The following is a 23874-nucleotide window of genomic DNA, read 5'->3' as shown; positions in this document are numbered from 1 at the left end:
AAACAGCTCTTTAGCCTGACGGTTACGTAGACTGCCGCGTCAATAGCCACTTCTGTCGGCTAATAACAATTTTTCAGTTAGGGACCTTGTTGTAGATCAACTTAGTCCACAATAAGGTTCCGGTCGACAGATTTAAGTGGCAAGTCCTACCCTCGCAAGACTGCAGGCAGAGTCATTTCCTTTGATTTCTGCGTGACCAGGTACCCAGCAAAGCGTCACTTTGTTTTTGCTTGCCAGCTGCTGCAGCGTATTATAGTAGTCTAATAGAAGCTTTGAGAAAAACTTCCAATAGGATAGTGCCTGACTATCTGAGTAAATACAAATTTAGGCACCTTTTAACCCATTGTTAATGTTGATACGGGCGCAGACCTCGATGACACTACAAATACTTTACTTTAGTCCCATTAAATATATACATTTATTTATATGTGTTAATGTATACGAAAGATACATTAAGAAATTTATCTAAAATTCAAAAGGTCTAGTTTACGGGAAAAAACCTTAACGCATATAATACTGATTTTTTGTTTTTCTTTCAAGTCAAGACAGGGCTGGAAACGTTTTAGAGAATATTCGGGTGAATATTTAAAATTCGGATGGAGCTAAATTAGCTGACTACGATTGATGCCCGATAAAAACAATTCCTGATCGGTTAAAAATGTACATATCACGATGACTTTGTATATCGGAATGTGTTCTATGCAACTGCAAAGCGGTAGCAAGACGTAGGCCAAACACCTTTGAAAGCGAGATCTTGGTCCTAAATCACATAGGTAAAATTAAGTCCACTGCAATTACAAGATTTATAAATAATCTAGAATTGTTTTAGTTAGGCTTTAGTACAACAAATCTTTTAGTTCGGGGTGCATTCATAGTCCATAATATAATAAATAAATAATATATTTTAAATGTAGTATAAAGTGGTACTCAAAATTTTTTCGTATTTCTCCCTCACATCCCACTATAATTTCCGTTTTCATAGTATTTAATTTCTTCAGTAAAGTGATTGCAATGATAATCATGTATTATTAGAAATGAATTGATCAGATTAAATGGAAATAAAAAATTAAATTAAAAAACAATAAAAACACGAGCTACTTTAAGCAAAATTAAAATAAAAATTGCCATTTTTATTGTTGTTTTTTAAATGTTTATAGCAAATTAAATAAAAAGAAAGTAAGAGTTTAAATAAAATTTATTATCGATCATCGATCGTGACGTATTTTCAAAATGAAGAGAATTACGTAAAACCTTTGACATAGAAATTCACTAAAAATTCAGTAAAAATTCAGTAAATATTCAAAACTGATTTGGAAAAAATTAAAAAAGTTCGCATGCGCATGGTAAACTCCACAACTCCTCCGAAAACAGTGCACAGCACCTGACAATTAATCCACGATAAAAACTGCACTCAGTCGCAAAACGCGTGCGAACGAATGCGAAGTCGGGCAACTATGGGCGCCTGTAATTATACCGGAGCGTGTACATTCTTCGTACGTGAGTTGCATTGAAAACGTTTAAGTAACTTCAATTTACATATGGTTTAGGTATAATTTTGTATGCAAAGCTAAACTGCACTGAAGAAAAATAGTCTATCTGTCAAACGTCAAACAGAAGGAGGAGGAGCAGCTACTCGAAATTATCAAAACAAAGTGTGAAGTCACTTCGGATGTGAAATGCTTCATAATTTGTTTGGAAGTTGTAAAAATGTTTTAATTACACTTGGAGTGATTAGAAGAATGTTAAAATGTGAATAGTATAGAAATGGAAGAAATGGAAAATAATATAATATATTAGTGAATTAACAACTGCTCCAATATAAAATTATATACCTTCTGCTCAAAAAGTATTTGTTGTTTTTTGTTGTTTGTTAATTACACCTTAAGTAATAGACCTTTTTCACCCTTTCTTGACATATGGTACAAATTTGAGCGCCATCTGTCAATTAGTTTGTTTACAGCAGCTATTAATGTGAGACTATCTCAAGTGCATTTAGCGATTTTTACTATGGAAAATTCTTGTTGTACGCGACTTTTTGACCAAACACGGCACCATTGTCATCGCTCAGGTACCATATTCGCCAGATCTGGATCCGTGCGACTTTTTCCGACTTTTTCCCGAAACTCAAATTGCCCCTTCGTGGTAAGCGTTTTGAGTCGATTAAATCCGTTAAAGAGAATTCGCTAAAGGAATTAAGAGCCATACCTTCACGGGCCTACGAAAAGTGTATGGAAGATTGGGTTAAGCGTTGGCATATGTGTATCGCTTCAGAAGGAGCATAATTTGAAGGAGATAAAATAAATGGACAACTACCAGAAAATTTCTTCACTTAGTCTTCAAAAGTAATACAATATCTCAAGGAGGAGATTATAAAATCTAATCTGTTAAATTTGCGAGACTTATGGCAAAGCTAAATTCATGATAGGACAGTATAAAATAATAAGGAAATGCTTTGCTTAAATGCTCAGAAAAATTGGAAAAATATGTTCTATGAATATATCAGAAGAATATATTAAAGAGGAACAAATCAGAGGAATATATCAGAACAACGTATTAAAGAAAATATTAGAGAAATATGTTAGAAGAATATGTCAGAATATGTGAGAAGCATATAACACAAGAAGATATTACAGAAGGACAAATTAGAAGAATATATCAAAAAAATATATTAGAGAAAATATCAGAGAAATATGTTAAAAGAATATTCCAAAAGAATATATTAAAAGAATATTAAAGAATAATGTGACATAAGAAGATGTCACAGAAAGACAAATCAGAAGAATATAATGAAATAAGTCAGAAGAATATATCAGAAACATTTATTAGAAGAATATATATGAAGCATTACAACAAGAATATATATATCAGAAAAGAATGTCAGTTGCATATATTAAAAGAATATATAAGAAGAACATAATAAAACAATATGTCAAAAGAATATATCGAAAAAATATAACAGAAATATATATCACAAAAATATATTTGAAAAATATACTCTTATCAGAAGAATATCTCAGACGAATATGTCAGAAGAACGTATTAGAAGAATATAATCAAAAATATGTTAGGCAAACATATATAAGAAAAATTTATTGAGAAATATATCAGAAGAATGTATAAGTAGAATAAATCAAAAGAATATATCAGATGAATGTATTAGATGTATTTATCAGGGAAATATATTAGAAACACATATTAAGAGAATATATCTTAAAAAAAATCAGAAAAATATATCAGAAAATTATAGCAAATGAATATATCGGAGAAAACGAAGAATATATCAGAAGTACAGAACAGAAAACATATTAGAAAAATATTTCAGAAAAGCAAATTAATAGAACATATGGTATGATAGAATTATATTAAGGAGAAAGTATTTCAAATAAAATAGATGAGTATAAATATAAGAAACTTCTTATATACAGGATGTAGAGTAACTCTACAACATTAACCCTAATGATTTAGATATCAAGTTATCGGGTCAAACTTTGAAAGCACACCAAATAACAACTGTTTATCAAGGGGTTGAGTTTCTCGTCAAAGATCATCAAAACGGCACTTACTACAAACATTTTAATGCAATATATTCCAAAGAATATCAAACAAAACGCCTACACATACAGTCTTAAAAACTCTCTTCCTGTGCCTCCAACGGAAATCAAAATAAAAAATTACTTCACTTATTAACTATAACTTGGGGAATCTGAGATGTTGATTAAAGTTTCACATCAGATGTGGAATATGGAATGGAATATACCTCGTAGTATTAGTTTATCAGTGATGTCGTGGGCCTAATAGATGATCAGGGCATTGGAGCGATTTTGGCACTCTTTAAGTGGCGTCCAAGGCATGACACACATATTTACTACCTGTTATTAAATTCCTATAGTAGAAATTTTCTACCTAAGTATAAACTAGTTCCTTCTAGTATTAATAAGTCTAATATTTCATGTTTGTAATTTGTGATTGTTTAATTCATTTCAGGCTATTTTAGAAAATTATATACAAAACTATTTCTGTAAGAGTTGGCAATTATTTGTTAAAATATTTATTTAATATATTTATGTTATGAAAGCATTATTGATTTATTTACTATCAATATAAAAATTTATAGTTTATATAAATTTATTTTGATTTTGTAAGTTATATTATTAAATGCTGTAAAATCACTTTTGAAATACAATAGTGTTTTACATTTTACAAATGACCACTAGAGTACATTGCTAATCAAGTACACAAACCAAAATAAATTTCAGCGCCATCTGCTCTTGAATTTGCATTGGTGTATGCCTCTGATTCGGTACATCATTGTATATTGTATATTGTGACTTCTTTGTATTTCTTATAATTAATTAAATTAATACAAATTAAAAACGTACATAGATAATTAATTAATGTGATGGTATCACAGTTATTTACAATATAATATAGATTATGGCAAGGCTTAACACTTATCAATGTATATAACAAGTCTGGTAGCATGGTTTGTTTGACACATGCAGTTGGCAGTCAAAATGTCGTCTTCAGTTCCATACTCAACGTATCCGTGCGTGCGTGTCTTTGTCGAAGCGGTGCAAATTTATTTTAAAATATGTTAGTCTTTTTTAATTGAAAAAGAAATTATAGAGTAATTTAATTATAAAATATGCTGTTAAAAAAATTGCTAAAATTATTAATAGAAAACTAGTGAAGAATGTGTTAATTTTATATGGCAAATCAAAGATAATTTTGCGTGGTGCACGGCGAACGTATGATTTTACGATTCTCTTTGTTGCAATATTCGTTGTGTGTGTTTTATTTTCTTTGAACTGTGCAAGAGTGCTACAAAAACAAAGCAAGTTGTCTTCATACAGTGATTCTCTTCAAAATTAATTATATATATTAAAAAAAAATGTTATAATAAATTTTCTTGCTTAAATGTACTAAATTAAAATTTATTTATTTTTAATGTGAAATTAAATTACAAAATATATTTTGTAGTGTTTTAATTTATTTCTTCAAATACAAGTACAATTTATAAATTTAGTTCAACTGACAACTGTCAAAATTATGCACATTCTCTCTCTCTTCGGTTTAAAGAGTCGCCAAACGTGTGGTAGTAGTGCGAAAGAGCGCATCGTATAATTATCTAAATCTCGTTTTGTGTTTTTAGTTTTTTCTTTTGGTTCTTAAATTCCACTTATTTTATTTTTATTTGTTTTTTGTTTTACGCTTGTGTTCCGTGCGTGGTGTTTATATGTGTAGCATGCAGCAATTCAAGAAATAAAAACAAGAACACCCAATGCAAATTACTTAACAATTTCTGGTGCACAATATTTGGAATAACAAGTGGCAGGGGAATTTGTTATTTTAACATTAGATAATAAATATATAATAATTGTAAATAAAATTTAAAACGAAAATAGTGTTGCAGTGTTTTTTTTTCGTTGGTTTTTTCGGTAAATAAAATTTCTTTGCAAAGCAAAACATTAAAAATTTTGCTCAATGGAGAGAAGCCTATCAGCTGGTGGAGCTGACACCACATCGGGTCACACAATGGCAGCAACCAAAAACGCTAAAGACGGTGAGTGCAAAATAGAAATAGAAAGGAAATAAAAAAATAAAAATAATTAACAGAAATTGTTATTCAATCATTTTTAATTATTCCAATATTCCTATGCGTTTAGTGCTCGGATCATGTCATCTACTTGAGTGCTTTTTCATTGACCCACTTGCTTCTTATTTACATCGCTGCTTCCTCTCAAAGGTCAAGGTTTCTATCAGAAGAAATTCCAATAATGTAATTAACAATTTATCGCAAAATGGTTGAGCAAATATGCGCTATGAAAATTATTTCTGCAAACATGGAAACCTTGAACTGACAAAAAAAATGTGTCAACACGTGTAAAATATAAATTTAATTATATTTGCTTTTTGGAATTTTTATTTCGGCTGCTTCTTTTGGAAAAAGTGGTCAAATAAACTGTTATACGAGTAGTACAGTGAAAGCTCTTTTAAGTGGGTACTCAACAACAGTCAACTTTTTTGTTGTTGTTGTAACCCGTGGGAATCTGAATGTGTAGTCGCTTTCGGGGTCGTTAACGGCACTTCGTCGTCAAACTCGAAGAGTGGCTTCAAGACATATATCGAAACTTTCTAGGAATTCCAACTTTGTTAGTTCAGGAGTATTGTCGGACCACAAAAAAAAAACAGTTGTTCCAAATAATGATGGAAAAAAATATTGATTTCAATGAATTTTGAATTCAAGAGAGATATTTGTTCTCAAGTTGTTTGAAAAATGAAAATAGTATAGAAAAGAAAGGCAAGTTACAGAGTTTTGGGCTTAGGGCACAAGTACCATACTATATTTTTTATGCTTAAAAATGACCATAAAACCAATCGATGATTTTCAACCCTCTAAATGAAGGACAAAAAATCTCTCATTGAAAATTGCTCAATATTAGAAACGGATTAGATCTCCAGGCTTAGTATTCCTCTTCCTCCTCTGGCTCTGATCAAATAATCATAAATACAATTGGTAGAAGTCTCAATTTCTTTAATAAAGAGTCCACATTTTATCACTTAAGAACCTGTTTCGTTAAAAAGGTAATGTAGACTAAAGGCCATGAAATGATGTTGTAATCTGCAAAGGTCTGTAATTTTGATAACGTTAGAAAATATAAGACGAATACCTGGGTTATGATGTGCATAGGTATTGGTTGTGTGAGAGAGAAGAGGATTATTTAGGAATAAAACTAGATTAGAGGATGTGTGGGATTTAAAATGACTTTAATCAGGATTAAGGTGAAAAAACCTAACCACTTCTATACTTCTATAAGGTCCTACTCAATAAAAAATATTACAAGTTGTATATTTAAAAATTATCTCTTTTATTTTTGTACAACCAGGCTTGTAACCAGAAAGAATATACATATGTATCAAAATAGGCCAACGGTTAATTTTATGAGGCTTCAATTTTTCAATGTTTTTTAATCTTTCTATGCCTGGGTACAACCTATAAGTAACAGTAACAGTATAAAATTAGAAATTGTCCGTCTGCATAAAATATCTTTATAGTCATGAATAGAAAGAGAGTAAAGCTGATGTAAACAATTTTCATATGATTGTCTGCATGTTTTTCCTTTAAGATCTGCTATCACAACACTTGTCAATAATATCAAGTTATATAGACTTGACCAATTGTCATATAACTGTCTATACAACTTCACTTTAAGATCTGCTATCAAGTTATTTGCCAGTAATCTCAGTTCTGTTCTACTGAGTACCGAAAATAATAAAATGGCAAACTTTTACAGATTTTAAGCAAATAATAAGGAAGATTATGAATACTAGGTTAAATCACTAGTGACTTTAAAAAATATTTGTTTAATTTAATTTAATAGTCTGTATGAGATTATGAATACAAAATTTAGTTAAGAGTATTTTTTTGGTAACAATATATATGTGTCTGGTATTACAGCAAATTCATCATCAATAGGCGTTTAATTTTGGGCTATGTATCATTTTTAGATTGTACATGTACTATGTTAAAAATATTTCGAATTTTTTAAATTAAAAATACAACGTCTCTTCCTAAGTTTTTGGATAAACCCAGATCTGTCTAGGTTTGGATTTTTTCTGCACCGTATCAAGATGTATTTTGATTTTTTGACCATTCAATAGTTTATATTTTAATTCTTCTAGGATTTGGAATAATTTTCTACATTATTAGACAAGAATCAGGAAAAAAGGAAATATTTGGTTCTTTAGAAATAATTTATGCTATATTAGCTAAAGGAGGCCCTATGCTCTATAAGAAGATAAAGGAATTAAAAAGAAAACGAAGAAGCTATTGGATTATTACGATTTATTGTTTGATCTCATCACATATTTATAGTAAGAGGCGATTACAGTTTTAAACAAAAATTTACAGAATGAGTACAAGTTTTTACCTTTTTATCAATCTGTGGGAGGTGTCGTAATTGTATTGCATTCTATGGGGCTATAGAACCCTATAAAACAGATTTTGATTAATTGATTTTTTTTTGTGTGTTTTTTTTAATAATTCTGAATTTGTATTTAAAAATCCTCTCTCTCTGTTTTTAGAATATTTAAAAACTTTAAATTTAAGTATTTAATGAATTTTCTCTGACGTATGAGTAATAAAAAAAATATTCAATTGTTTTTACGCCAAATAAAAACGATCATTAATATATTTTTTACAACACATTTGAAAATATTTCTTGTTGTTTATTGTGTTTTAGAAAAAAGAAAAACACAAATTTAGTATTAATAAATTTTATATAATTGTAATTCTAGGAATTTGATTTAATATTAGAAAAATATTCCGCAGTTCTGTTTGAAATATTAGAGCATATCTTATATACATATTATAAATTCTAGTGTAAAGTTTATAACTGATAAGTTATAATTAAATTAGGTTTTTCCATACGATTTTATTTAAATATACATTATTAATACTGGGTGTTTTAAGTTAACGATTTCAAATTGAAAGAAAAAAAAACACAACTTAAATAAATTTTTTAAATGTTTCTTTGCAAGTCAGATCTGAAATTTTTAATAGCTTATTTGAGTATATGGCGCAGTATCCCTTAAAATACGATCCCTGTTTCGAAAGCAGGAACAAATCACACATAGGGGTTGCTTACAAATCAGGAAGCAACCATTTTAAGCGTTTGCTTCCAAAACAGAAATAATCCATACTAAGTGATTATTTCAATATCAGGAATCATGTCTGACTTTTTTTGATGCACCAATGACTTCGAATACCTCTACTAAGAGTGCTTTATCAAAACTAAATTACGCGATGTAAAGTGCAACATTATGGCTTTAATTCTGTAGTCAATTTATTTTTATCAAGCAGTTGTTATGATATATTCATAATTTGTTAGATAATATGATCATAACATATAGCACCGAAGTTGACCAAGACATATTCACCGATATGTGAAAAAATAGAGCTCTGTTAATGGTGCTGCTGTGGACGCCATTCACGTTATTATTTCGTTTTTTTTTGTTATTTTTGAAGAAGTACCTATCATGTCAGCAATCCATAAACTGTACCAAATTCTGTATTTATCAGAGTGCATCGGTAGCTAATAGATCGCCTTTGAGTCTTCTTTATTTTTTTTGCATTAAAAAGTTAATTGATAAAAAAGTAAGCACCATAACCTCATGGCGTATGACTCTGTGACTTTTTACTGGCTATTTATTTTGGACTTATATAAAAATAATTTATAAACGGTGCAAGAAAAGTTTGTGAAGCCTTGGCTACTTGTGGAAAAATATGATTAGTATCGTTTCTAATTTGACAGGCACGAGCTCTAAACCTGGCACTTGCAGTCCAAAAAATTTATATACGGACTATAAACTAATTAAAAATTCGAATATTTCCGAAGAACTATTATGATGAATACTTTGTAATACTCGAAACAGTGTTGTATGGCCAGCCAAATTTCAAGAAATTAACTAAAATTTTTGTTGTTATCTTTCAATATATTTTTAATTTATATTTATTTCTATTAATTAACTGAATATTTCGATAATCATACTGTTCATTACGATGTTGCCAGATAGTAGTGCTTACAAATTTTTTTTTGAATTATTTATTCCCATATATTGCAACTTTTCAGACTGAAAGTATTAAAAGTTGGACTTTTATTCTATCAAATTAAAAGCGGAGAGTAATATTTTAGACTATTGATCAAACATATTGACTTGTGTTGTTCTAATTTAGAGTTTTGTCTTTGTTGTTGTTTTCTCAACAGTAAATTTTCTGATTTTACTTTACTAAAATGAACGCATATACCACAGTTATATATAAATGTAATTAACTATTACAGTTTTCTTTTTCTATTAATAATCAGCTGCTGAGTGTTAGTATAAATTTAAAAAATATATACTTAAATAAGCCGCTGTATAATATATTATAAATACTTATATATATTTTATATATATTTTTATATATATTTTTATATATATTTTTTATATAATTATTTAGCGTAAATAATTTGTGTTCCATATTAAAAATTGTTATGTATTAACTAAGCATTTTTTGAAAGTAAACAATAAAATAATAGTTTTATGGAAAATAAGAAATTGAGTCAGGTGCTTTCAATCAATCAACATTTATTTTGCATAAAATTTAAATAAAAAATGCTATAAACTATTGCCTCTTCAATTAAAAAAACCAAACACTTAAATACTTTTCAGTAAAGATGCAAGTAAAGATAAAAATCAAATGAAAAAACTAAAATTAGACAAGATTGTTTTATTTTAGTATTCTTGAAATTCTTGCGATTTTAGCAATTTCAATCATTTAAAAAATTCATAAAAATGTATACAATTTAGTTTTAATTAATGAATAAAAAAAAAAGAATTTTATTATCAAAAAAACCAATCATGTGTGTGTTATTTGCAAAAATAGTATGAAGGCGAATCTAATAAAATTCCAAGATACATGCCAATCGATTCACCTTCAGTGCCAATAGGCAATTGAACATTTATTGGGCATTTTAGAAAAATAAACAAAGCAAAGTGAATTTTTTTTTTCGATAAACAAAAAAAAAAGAATGTATACATGGACACCAAAATATGACAAATATCTAACAAATGTATCTAATAATATAAATGCCATGTGAAGTATCTATTAATAACCTAAATATAATCATTTTTTTACCAGTTGACATAACATTTCATATCACCAAAACTGACAATAATTTACGTATTAAGTTGCCATTACTAATGTATCTCATTTTGTGTAAATAATGTATTTAATATAGTCTATAACATTTGTTTCACAAGTGCTTACATGCAATATTTTTCGAAATAGTCGCATTTAAAATCTCCATACCAAATTACTGGAAAAATATATTGTCACAAAATAATGCGCTTCATTAGATAAAAAATGTTCATTGTTTATTTTTATCTAATTAAAAATATTTTACGATAACTTTATTTGTTTTGTATATAAAGATAATATGGCGGTGTACTCTACGCGCATATAGCGCTTCTCCTAAGTATATAAGTAAATAGTAAATAGCAAATATAGATAACAGACTAAATTGGCCCAAATTACGCTGAAATAAAACAAGTAGAAACCAATAAATATATGAACTCAAAGAAAAAAAGCCCAACGAAATAGGAGGTAAAGATTTATTTTGAAATTGTAAAAATTAGTTCCATATATAACGTCTGTCAAACTACACACACATACACTGCGAGAAATGCAGGAAAATATTACTAAAAATAGTTAAAAATTAATAAAAAATTACTGTAGGCTAAGATAGTGGAGACAAAACAAAACAAAAAAATATATAAATAAGGTAAAAATGTAACAAATCTTTGGAGTAAAACTGAATGTGTGGGCCGCCACAGCCAGTATTTGCGCGCTACACACCAAAGTAGTGGTACTAAGGAGATTAGTTACTCAAAAATTTGGAATTTCAATTAACCTACTCATGTAAATAATATATATATATTTAATACTATATATTATGTTAAATTTTTCTTTTAAAGAAATTAAATTGAATGTCATGATATATGAAATTAACATATTCCGTTGATAGCGTTCTTTAAGTTACTTTCATTATCATTCTTTGGTTAACAAATTAATTTCTTCATACTAGATATTGTTAACTTTTATTGAATAATCCCTTTTTTTTAACTAAATCAGTATAATATACTATAATACTCTTACTTTTGTACGCATTATACTCTCAGGACTTAACGCAATCTGATTGGTTTGCTCTCTTTGTGAAATATCAGATTCCGATGTATGTTTTGAAAGACAGTTCATTGTCGATAACGTTCTGAGCTTTAGGATTGCACGCTTTTAAAACCAGTTTTTTTTACTTAGTATTCCATCTTCTTAATATTTCCAGATGTTAGTTTTTCATTTCAGTATACCATCATTATAATAACTTTTTTTTTATGTCTTCTCTTTCTACTGTGGACCTGATATTTTTCCAGGCCTTCGTTTGCCCTTCTTCTACAATGTAGGGTATGTGTTTCGAGAGATACTTTGTCGTTGATGATGAATGTTTCTGCAGTTTAGAATTGCTTACAACTAAAATTAATTTTTGTTTTAGTCTTCCATCATTAGCTTCCTTTCTTGGAAATGTGTTGCATAGGTGCTGATATTTTTTGATGATATTAAACTTAATAGATCTCATGGTTCTTGATAATAATAAGCCTAATATATCTTATAGGTCACAGTGTACAGTATGTTTTCTAACAATAATAATAAAAAATTTATTTGGTTTTAAAATGAAATAATACAATTAGGGAAAAACTTACGGCCTTTCTATAGTTTTCTGAAATACCTAGGGGAATCACCTACAAAAATTCTGGGTATATAAATATAAAACTTTTATTAGTAATGTACGTTCTTTATTCATATTTATGGATTTTTAAAACACATGGTCAGTTTAGCAATAACCAACACCCATTTTTTTTAAATTTTATAAAATCTGTTTTGTAATGAAGAGAATTTAAGATAAAAAATTATAAAACATATGTTTTCAGCACTAATTAATTAATTTATATTAAGTCTCTTCTTCATTTATAACTTGACAATCGATTGAACTACTCAATTCAACGGAAATCTTCTCAATGTAGGGCGCAGCGAAACTAGAAAAAAATTGTTTACATAAAATAAATAGGCGAGGACGTCCATAGTAGGCACAACAAAATAGTGCAGCGCAATAATATTTTATCATTGCTTAGCTCTATGGCATTTTTTTATTGGGCACAGATAGTAGAGAGTACAACATGACAATGCAGTTTTCAATGAAACCACATAGGCATTCAGATACACAAGCCAAACATACAAACTCTGCATAGTTTCGGTTATTTGAGTTGAGATTCAAAAAATTCCTTCCATGAATCGCATCTTCTGTGGTACGAGTATGTATTTTATCTTAGTCGGTTGCTGCTAGTTGGTTGGGTTCGTTAGATAAGAATTAAATTCAAAAATTTTGGAATTTGTCCAAGAATTTAATTTGATTGTATTTAAACGAAATTTGCATTTACATTTATTGTGGTTATAGTAGAGTAAATACGGCATTTAAACGTATTATTGATTTTTTGTATTTACTTGTACTGCAAAAGTATACATTAGTCAATTGCGGTCCAATACTGCAAGAGATTTTAATCAATAATTTAAACATATGTTGTGTGCAAAATACCAACTTATATCTTTGTATCTTTTTTATTTCGCTTTATTTGTATCTGTAGTTGTTGTATTAAGCACATAAGCTGACCTTCATCGGAAAAATAAACTTTGCAGGTTTTAGTGTTACTTTTACGGTTTTCTACTTTTTACTTTATTTTGGTTTTAAGTTTCTGCAATTTATTGTTTTATTTTTACTTTTTATTTCAGTTATTAACATATTAAAACTATTTTAAATTTGCCACTTTTATCATATCTTACCTTGCTTATGTCATTGAGTTGAGAGTATATAAAGATATAATTAAATCGCTTGAAACGATATAGTTGGATTATTTATTTACTGCCTACGTAGGAAATTTTGTTGATTTGAAATACAAATGAAATGCAAAGTTTCTAACTATTATATTTTTGCAATTTTTTTTTAAATAATTTTTATATGCCACAAATATTTAAATTAAAAAAATATCTTTATCTGATGTTATTATGAATTTTAAATTATTTTTTTAATGAATTTTTTCCAAAAAAGATAAAATAGTTAATAACATCATTCAGTTATTGCGAAGACTAATTCTTGATCAACAATATTTTCTTTCTTCTTGAAAAAATATTACCGACGAAAATTCCAAACCTTAAATCAGTGTTTCTCCATCTTCTTTATGTTACGCCCCTGATAAAACATTGAAAAACTCTGAAGTCTTTCTTCTTGAAAAAATATTACCGACGAAAATTCCAAACCTTAAATCAGTGTTTCTCCATCTTCTCTATGCTACATCCCTGCTAAAACATTGAAAAACTCTCAAGTCTTTCTTCTTGAAAAAATATTACCGACGAAAATTCCAACCCTTAAATCAGTGTTTCTCCATCTTCTTTATGCTACATCCCTGCTAAAACATTGAAAAACTCTCAAGTCTTTCTTCTTGAAAAAATATTACCGACGAAAATTCCAAACCTTAAATCAGTGTTTCTCCATCTTCTCTATGCTACATCCCTGCTAAAACATTGAAAAACTCTCAAGTCTTTCTTCTTGAAAAAATATTACTGACGAAAATTCCAAACTTTAAATCAGTGTTTCTCCATCTTCTTTATGCTACATCCCTGCAAAAACATTGAAAAACTCTCAAGTCTTTCTTCTTGAAAAAATATTACCGACGAAAATTCCAAACTTTAAATCAGTGTTTCTCCATTTTCCTTATGCTACATCCCTGCTAAAACATTGAAAAACTCTCAAGTCTTTCTTCTTGAAAAAATATTACCGACGAAAATTCCAAACCTTAAATCAGTGCTTCTCCATCTTATTTATGCTACATCCCTGCTAAAACAATGAAAAACTCACAAGTCCCCTACGTAACATGTAACACATCACGTAACAAGTTTTCGGTCTCTTAAAGAAAACCTGATTTTTTTTAAGGTACAATACCTTATTCCTCTACTGACGCGGTTTTATGAGTGCTGCATTTAATCTAATGCTTTTCTAATTTTTCGGTGCCTTTCTTGTACAACGATTTGTCCTAAATTTCAATATATTTTCCTTCAAAAATGATACATTCATTTTATCATTCCTTTAACTTTGTGTTGTCTTTTTGTACAACAGAGTGTTTGAGATCCTAAAGGGATTGACATAAAATATTTACGAAAAATATCTAAAAATCAAAAGCAAGCAATAAGTATTTTATATTAAAAATACTAAAATAGTAACTTAAAAATCCGGTACAAAAAATTAACAACAAAAATGTATAAAACATTGACAGAGAAGATATTCGAATTTTTTTAGATATGCGCTATTTTGTAATAAATTTTCTTGGTACTTGCAATCTTAAAAAATTCAGCCAAAAATTTAATAATATATAAATAAATTTTTGTTGTTGTAGTTCACTACTTTTCGAAAAAAAACCTCTTTATGTAATAAATTTTCTTAAAAAACTTTTCTAATTAATAATAACTTATGTAAATAAACTTTTTGGAGACCGAAGAGGTTAATTTCAATATCACAAGATGATGTTAAAAGTAACAGAATATCATCTTTGTCTCTCCCACACTCTCTCTCACTCTCCCCCTCTGTAGCATACTCTCTCTCTCTCTCTCTGGAAGACTATAAAATTTCTCCTTATATTTTTTTAGATGTATCTGATTTGAATCTGGACCAGAATTCGATTTGTTCGATTTTAAGCATTAATGAAAAATATTCTGGTGTGCGTTTAAAATGTTGAGCGTACTTTGTTCAATAGGACTTTATTGTAGAGTAGAAGACCTTTTACGATCATAGTACTCTGTTACAATAAGATCCAATTTAAATATTAAAAGTCAAAACTGTTTTGTAATATGCCAACCAAATACGTATCGGAATACTTATAAAAATTTATAATATACTCATATAGTACTTTGTTATTAGATCATTGGTTCTTGATTATTTGGATTGTATGTATACATTAAATTATTAAAATGGAAGTTTATAAAATCTTTAAATATGTTTGCTTATAGACTGAAAGAATCTTTGTGGACTATTAACATATGGTGACTTTTCCTCCTATGTATCCAAATATAGTTTAGGTTGGGTTAGTCAACTCAAATGAATTATCTCATTTAAGATGATTTATTAGTCCATTCTTTGTATCTGTATGTAAGCAGTGGGCTAATTGAAGCCTTATACATTAGTTTTTCTGATTTTTTGATGGATTATTAGCATTGGAGAGTCTTTTGTACTTGAAGAAGGTTTTGTTCGCAGCGTGAACTTTAGAGAAAATTATTTCTTTAACAGATTTTACTTAAAATAAATTCGAGCTTCTTAAATATGGTTCTTAACGCCTTGAAATTTTTTTTGTTTTATAAATAATCACTCAGTATACCCGTCTATCTATATATCATGAGTGAAAATATCCAAATTAATTTAGTATGAAAATAACATTGTTCCTTAGGTAGCTAGTTTTTATATTTATTTATTAAAATTTCCTTTAACAACAAATTGCATTTCATTACAAAATGTCCATACTTATGTAATTCAAAATGAAGAAAGCTAATATTTTTAGATACGTATCTTTTAATTGCACCTCTAAAACTTATTAAAAATTACTTAATTACATTGCAGTCTTAATAATATTTATGTGCCAATGTAAACCAGGTAAAATACCTTTCAATGTCGCCAACTGCAGTTGTCATGAGATTTGTATCTTTTCTTTTGATGAATATTCATGTGAAAATAAAATTATATTTGTAATTATATTACTGTATATTTTTTATTTTGTTTTTGTTATAAGAAATAAAAATAAACATTTTGTGCGACTACTAGTGTACAAATAAACATTTTTACGTTGTAAAATTGAACGTTCAATGAGATAGTAATTTTACTCAAATGAATGATTATGAACAAACCAAATGTAATTAAATAAATTTTCAATTGCAAAATCGAAATGAATAACAGATGAATAGACACATTAATATTTACAATTTCAAAACAAACTGTTTCGATTGTAAACACAAATTGATAGCCTTCCCATTAATAAAAAAAATATGCAATAGTCATTTTTCATAAATCCAAAATAATTGCCTTTGTACAAATAAAAAATAAAATCAATGAATAGAGTTTATTTATTTAATAAAACAATTTGCTTTTAATTAGATTTTATTATATTTATAATGCCATCATATTTTTAAAATATTATTTAATTTGAATTTAGTATCTTTTATATTGTAATTAATTCAATTGAATATAAATTAAGCAATAAAGCTTTTTTTAATTATACCCACACACACAATAAACCGAAGAGGGTAATGTATCTATTAATATATTTAACAAAATGAAGTGAATGATGTGCTAGATATTGTGCAACTATTATTTTTTGATAGAAGTTTCACTATAACTACTTGATAACACTTGCAGCTCTTTCAATACCTAGATAATGGAACAGAAACATCCATCTGTTTTGGTTACTAAGACTAGTGTCTTGAGTCACTGAGTTCGATCTGATTCATTTAGCACAGTTTTTTCCATGTAATTTGGGTCTACCTTGTTTTTAGAATCGTATATTATATATTAATTCTTTTGAAACATCACATAAACTTAATGGACTGTTTTTTGATGAGTCCTTCATCTGTTTATAATTTATAATCATAGCTAGCGGAGAGGTGGAGTAAAAGGAGAGGTGGAGTGATGAATTTATCGGGTTTCTTTGTTTATTGATTTCTTCTAGTTATGTGAACAGAGCATCTTTCATTGTTAGAGTTTCTATGTTCTTGTAAATTGATGTCGTACGTATGTTGTATTGACTTTCTGTATTTATTGTCAAATATTTGTTCAAATCCTATTAAGAGAAGTAAATGCACTAATCCCTATTTTACTTTATACTCCGTTATTATTTTAAGAGAATCTATATCCATGATCTACACAGAATTTATTATGTGGGAAACCATTTAGTTTGTGACGTACGTAATCGTAAAAACCATATATATTATTGATCACCATAAAATAAATAATCAATTTAACGATGTTAGTGTATATGTCTACCGCTTTATCTTTTTATGTATATATATTCATAAATATGCGTCTCTTTGTCTACTTGTGTGGTTGTCTATTAAGTTATAAACTGATCCGCCAATCAAAGAATTTTTGGGAATAAAGGTATATAAAATGAAATTATGTGTTTAGCATATAAAATAACTACACTATTGTTTTTAAAATACTAGGAATTTCATTCATATAATCAATTCTAAATCGTAATATTATTCGATATAGGTACTTGACCGTTGTATACAACCGCAGATCTCACATCTTAGTACATCCCGCAACAGATTCACTGGATTATCATGAGTGCATTTCATAGTGGTTTTCTTGTCACTTTTGCAAAGAATAAAAAAATACTGCGACCTAAGTGTAAGATTGCGATTAGTATACTTCTAGAAAAGTTTAACCAATAGGTAGCATAAAGCTGATGTTAAGACTGATTTAGGTATTTAAAATGATCCTATGTTTGAAAGACTTCAATATTTCGTGTCGCTTATAATAATACAAAAAACAGTTATAACGCGGCTCAAAAACAACAAAGCTGTAGGCGCCGATGGTTTACCGGCTGAGCTGTTTAAAGCTGTTGGCGAAGAGCTATCAAAATGCATGCTACAGCTAATTCGCAACATTTGGTCGGATGAATGCATGCCCAACGATTGGAATTTAAGTGTGCTTTGCTCAATCCACAAAAAAGGTGATCCTGCAAACTGCGCCAACTACCGCGGGATCAGTCTTTTAAATATCGCATATAAGGTTCTATCAAACGTACTATGTGAAAGATTGAAGCCAATCGTCAACCAACTGATTGCACCTTATCAGTGTGGCTTCAGACCTGGCAAATCCACTCTAGACCAAATACTCACAGTGCGTCAAATCCTGGAGAAGACTCAAGAAAAACAAATCGAAACACACCACCTATTTGTCGACTTCAAAGCTGCTTTTGACACTACGACTAGAAGCACACTCTATGCCGCTATGTCTGAATTTGGTATCCCAGCAAAACTTATACGGCTATGTAAAATGACGTTGAGCAACACCACCAGCTCCGTTAGAATTGGAAAGAACATCTCTGAGCCGTTTGATACCAAACGAGGTTTCAGACAGGGTGACTCCTTGTCGTGTGACTACTTTAACCTAATGTTGGAAACGATAATTCGAGCAGCAGATTTAAACCGTACTGGCACAATATTCTAAAAAAGTGTAATGCTGCTTGCGTATTCCGACGATATTGATATCATTGGTCTGAACACCCGCGTCGTCAGTGCGGCATTTTCCAACTTAGAAAAACAAGCAAAACAAATGGGTCTTGTGGTAAATTAGGACAAAATAAAGTACTTTCTGTCAACAAACAAATCTCCTGAGCGTCTTGGGACCTACGTCACTGTTGACAATTATAAGTTCGAAGTTGTGAAAGACTTCGTTTATTTAGGAACCAGCTTAAACACCAAAAATGACGTCAGGCTAGAGATTCAACGAAGAATTACTCTTGCCAACAAATATTACTTCGGGCTAAGTAAGCAATTGAGAAATAAAGCCCTCTCTCGACAAACAAAAATCAGGCTCTACAAATACCTTATCATGCCTGTCGTGCTGTATGGTGCAGAAGCTTGGACAATTACCAACAGTGATGAGAAGGCGTTAGGAGCATTCGAGAGAAAAATTCTTCGGAAGATCTATGGTTCCTTACGCGTTGGCGACGAGTATCGATTAAAATGGAACGATGAGCTGTATGAGCTATACCGCGATATTAACATAGTTAAGCGCATAAAAATTCAGCGGCTACGCTGGCTTAGTCATGTTGTGCGAATGGAAGAAAGTGCTCCGACTAGAAAGGTATTTGATTCGGTACCCGCAGGTGGAAAACGCGGTAGAGGACGTCCGCATCTTGGGTGGAAGGACCAGGTGACCAACGATTTGGGGGCGCTCGGTACTACCAACTGGCGTCAGAAAGCAACTAATCGGGCTGACTGGCGGAGGCTACTCGACGCGGCCAAGGACGACACACGTCTGTAATAGCCAACTAAGTAACTAACTATAATAATACAATCAGACAATTAGATGTTATCAAAAAAGATTCAGGTAGTAAGATTTTGTACCCTTGTAAGTTCGTCAGATTTTTTGTCCACAAAATTCTAATTGAGTATTCCTACTTGTTAGATGAATCAGGATGTTTTCGTAACTTTTGACGAACTTAGTCTTAGAGGATCGTGCAAGATTTTATAATTGTCTGAAAGATTTTATAAGTAAAATAAGGTAAAAAACTACATATTAACATGAGATTTAGTTCTTACTCAAGAATTGCAAAAGCTTTCATTCCCACGGTAGGTTAAAGATCTTTATGTGTAGGTATTCCCATCCTATTTCTATTTATACGAGTCTACATTGATATTCATAGCTATGTTAACTATTTTGATTATCATTTCCAATTATTTAATTCTAATGTTTTTACTCATTTTTCATTGATTCTATGTATATTTTCTTTTTATTTTCCTTTTTTAAAAATAAAACAGATAAGACTTGCACATCGAAAATACCTGAGTCCATTCTCCAGTACACATTTAGGTGCATAAAACGATCCGAAGGAGCATTTTAATCACTGACAATTAAAATTTATTGCTGATACAATTCGTCACAGACCATTCAATTGCTGTCAAGTGGCACATCGTTCTAATGATGGCCTGCAATTTGTGGCACGATGTTCGTCGGTTTGAAGTGCATTCACAAGATACAATGTTGCAACGTAGCAGTTTCTTGTTGAAAGATGCAAATAGAAGTGCAAAAGCTATTGAGTACTGAATTTTATTGCAACGTTTTTCTGTCAAAATGTTGCAAAAATATATTGCCAAAAATAAGTAAAAAGTCAAAATTGTAGTTTTTCTCTTTGCATCTATTTTTTTAAAGAGGGAACTACTGTATTCTGTCAATTCCACCACAAATTTTTTTTACTTATCTAGAAAATTTGAAGTTAAGCGTAACAAATTTTTGCTTTAAATGTGGTAACAGAACTGAAACGTACTAAAGTGTATACATTCTGAAGTAACAAAATTTGTCAGTCAAATGTTTTACGTCATTTGTTTACAGGCAATTAGTTGCAATTAAAGCGCATTAATGGAGAGAAACAGCGATGCACCGAGACCGTACCGAAAACCCACCGCAACTGATTTAAGCATTCGATATGCATTTTTAGTGCGTGTGTGAGCGTTAAATGCTTCAAAATTCACTTTTAGTTCTGCGTTTAGTTTTAAATCATTAGTGTTTCTTCTAATTTTTTTTTTTTTGTGGAAATTTTCCATTAGTGCCACTCGTTGACTAAAATATTGTAGTGGAACAGCTTTTTTTCTATTTGGGCGCCCAAATGTGTTGAAGTGAAAAGTCAGGCGTAGAACTTTTATTTTTGATTTATTTCAATTCAGAAACATTAATGTTTTCAGATTAAAAGATAATAAAATAATTTTAAGCTTTATGAATATTTTCGGTTATAAGGATTATAAATAGTATGCATTAGTTTTTAGATGCATTTTTAAACTAACATATGTATAATATAACATATCACCTTATCAAATGAAAGTTAATTAAATGATCGGTATCGGTATCGGTGCTGGCGGCTCACTGCGTGATAGGAAAAACGATATTTTGTTATCATTTTTTTCGAGATTGTGGCTCTGCTTTCTAGACAATAGTAAAGATATTACTTAAAAAATACTTGAATCATAAATTTTTTATTACTTGAAAAATAATACAAGCGTGGTTTCTAAAGGTTCAATTGTAGACTCTTCATCTCGATGAACTGCTTAAACCCGATTTTAGTTCATTTTATTATATCTTTTTTTATAATAATAACCACGCTTTGGAATTGAAAACTGATGCTCGTTAGAAGTTCAAGATGGTCGCTTATTGCATGATGTCACAACCAAGCTGATACAGCCTTCTCTTGAAAACAGTCTCTGGTAAACGTGATTTTATAATTGCACTGATTGTATAATCAGTGTAAGTATTCAATAGTAGTATTTCAGTGCGCAAAGAAAGGGAATGTTAAAAAAATATTTTATATAATAATGTAATAATAAATATTATGATTTCATACTAATATAACACAGCTAGTGAATTAATTAATTAAATTTTCATAGTAAATTAACAGAGTTCCAAGTTAGATCATATAAGTTAGGCACAGCTTTGGGACACCTGGCTAATGAACATTGACTCTAAGCTTCAAATTTGGCAGGCTAGGAGTTGAATTCTTGGTACTTGCAGTCTCCAAAAATTATTTATGAACAATTAAATACAAGAAATATTTCCAAGAGATCGCTTATGATGGGTATTTGTCAATACTCGAAACAGCTGATAAATAATAAATAAATAATAAATAATACAATTTTGTTCTTCTAATTTACTACTGTTTAAAATAGTCTTTCGTCATAAATGAATGTAATTTTCAAAAATGAATATTTATGTTTGGTAGTTGAGAAGCCAACATTCAATCAAACCAAAAAGTTAAAATTTTATTGATCTGATTTTATTACTTATATACTTATATGTATACTTATCTATATATATATATAGATAATATGTTATATATATACTTATCTAACATATTATTACCATTTCGATAGAGCTTTTCGCGAGTGATGAGCGCTTTGAACTTTAAACAAACACCGGTGTTGATATATATAGCTTTCTTAAGCTATAGTTTAATAGCTATATATACTCGTAGCTTTCTATAATTCAATTATAGTCAATTATAAATACATTTTCTTTACACTTTATAACCATTTGAGAGATTATAGATATGGCAGTTAAAAAGACCGATAATCAAATATTTTCATTTTTGAATTATATATAGCACTGCATCACTGATATCTTCACTACAGTGCAGCCAAAGCTAATTCTTTCCTAAATATTTTGTATTTTTGTTTAATATTTTTTCTTGAATATCTGATGCTTGCTATAGTACCTAACTATGGTACACAATCGAATAAAAATAAGTTAACCATATATATTTTGTTCATTGCACAATTTGATTTAAACCATTAAGCATTTTTTATTTCCATAATTGATAAACTATAAATGTGCAACGGAAAATGTATCTAATTACATTTGCATAAAGTTAGTCAACAGTACAAAAATTATTCACATAAGCAGATGCACATCCGATAGATTTTTTATATGTTCCTTTTAATTATTCACAGACGTTAACAAATATTTGTACATGATTTAAATGTATATAAACCAGAGATATTGTATCTTGTATGTGAAAATGTTAGTTAGTATGTACCATATTTCAAGCGGTGTGTACTCTTGGCTTAGTTTAAATTTACGTAATAAATATTGGTTTTGTGTGCAGCACAGAAAATTTGAAAATTTCCAATTTTGTGCAAGTGCACACCAGCAACTTAGCTGTGTGCAACCTGCACATGCAATGTGCGTAAATATTTAAATGCGAATAATTAATTTCAATTTAAGCTGCAACGGAAATGAATTAAGGGCTTTACTCGCTTCTTTGCTACTTTGCTATTTTGCTTTTCGATATTATCGCCTTAATTAAGATTCATGATCGAAATGAATACAATTCGAAAAGGATTTTGTAATAGAGCCTCTTAAATATTGATACTTTAAATATGTCCCAATGCTTTAAAATAATATTAGTTTAAATACTTTGGGTAAATAACTAATTTTGGATGCTGTGGAATTGACACCAACTTTACATCCATTGTTAATATTTGATTAAAGCTTAGATAAGTTTCTAAAATAGAAAGTGTTACTTTACTAATTTGTGTTTAAACTGGAGTCAATAAAGTTTTGTGGCAGATATTTAATTTCTGAATTGAAGTTGTGATTTTAAAAAGTCAATCAAAATTTTGAACATTAGAGCTACGAAAATCAAAAAATTATAGTCCTCTAGTCGTAGCTGTCGTTATTATATTGCGAAATGAATTAAATAGTCCATTGACCGTTATTCTGCATATCAAGGCTGGGAGCACTTTTTTTTGCTTTTTTTTTGCAGTAAGTGGAAAGCATCAACAGTCAAATAGAACTCAGAATTTATACCTTTGTTTTTTTGTTTAAACACCAGCAGTGCTTCAACACTGTAACGTGCCGAAACGCAGGTAAAAGCTCTGTCTTGCTTCACTGCAGCACTATTTTTGGTGGCGACTTAGTGTTCAGTTTGTGCTTTTACACTGCACTATTTCCGCGACAAGTTCGTCGCTCG

General features: G+C 29.5%; 2 protein-coding genes across 2 annotated transcripts in view; one reads left to right on the top strand and one right to left on the bottom strand.

The window, feature by feature from the left end:
* Nucleotides 1-23874, bottom strand: part of LOC119672781 (cyclin-dependent kinase 14-like) — a gene marked incomplete in the record, with an annotated part of 829514 nt that overhangs the window by 476893 nt on the left and 328747 nt on the right.
* The window catches only part of LOC119678549 (histone-lysine N-methyltransferase Suv4-20-like), a 305207-nt gene continuing 286745 nt past the window's right edge, over nt 5413-23874 (top strand). Inside the window, exon 1 of the mRNA XM_038090438.1 lies at nt 5413-5563. Within this exon, the coding sequence (XP_037946366.1) occupies nt 5485-5563 (79 nt within the window). The 5' untranslated portion in view covers nt 5413-5484. The remainder of the gene's footprint in view (nt 5564-23874) is intronic.

The sequence above is a fragment of the Teleopsis dalmanni genome, chromosome 1 (genome assembly GCF_002237135.1).
Source record: "Teleopsis dalmanni isolate 2A chromosome 1, ASM223713v2, whole genome shotgun sequence".
In the NCBI taxonomy this organism is placed as follows: domain Eukaryota; kingdom Metazoa; phylum Arthropoda; class Insecta; order Diptera; family Diopsidae; genus Teleopsis; species Teleopsis dalmanni.
This window is presented reverse-complemented; position numbering and strand designations above follow the sequence as displayed.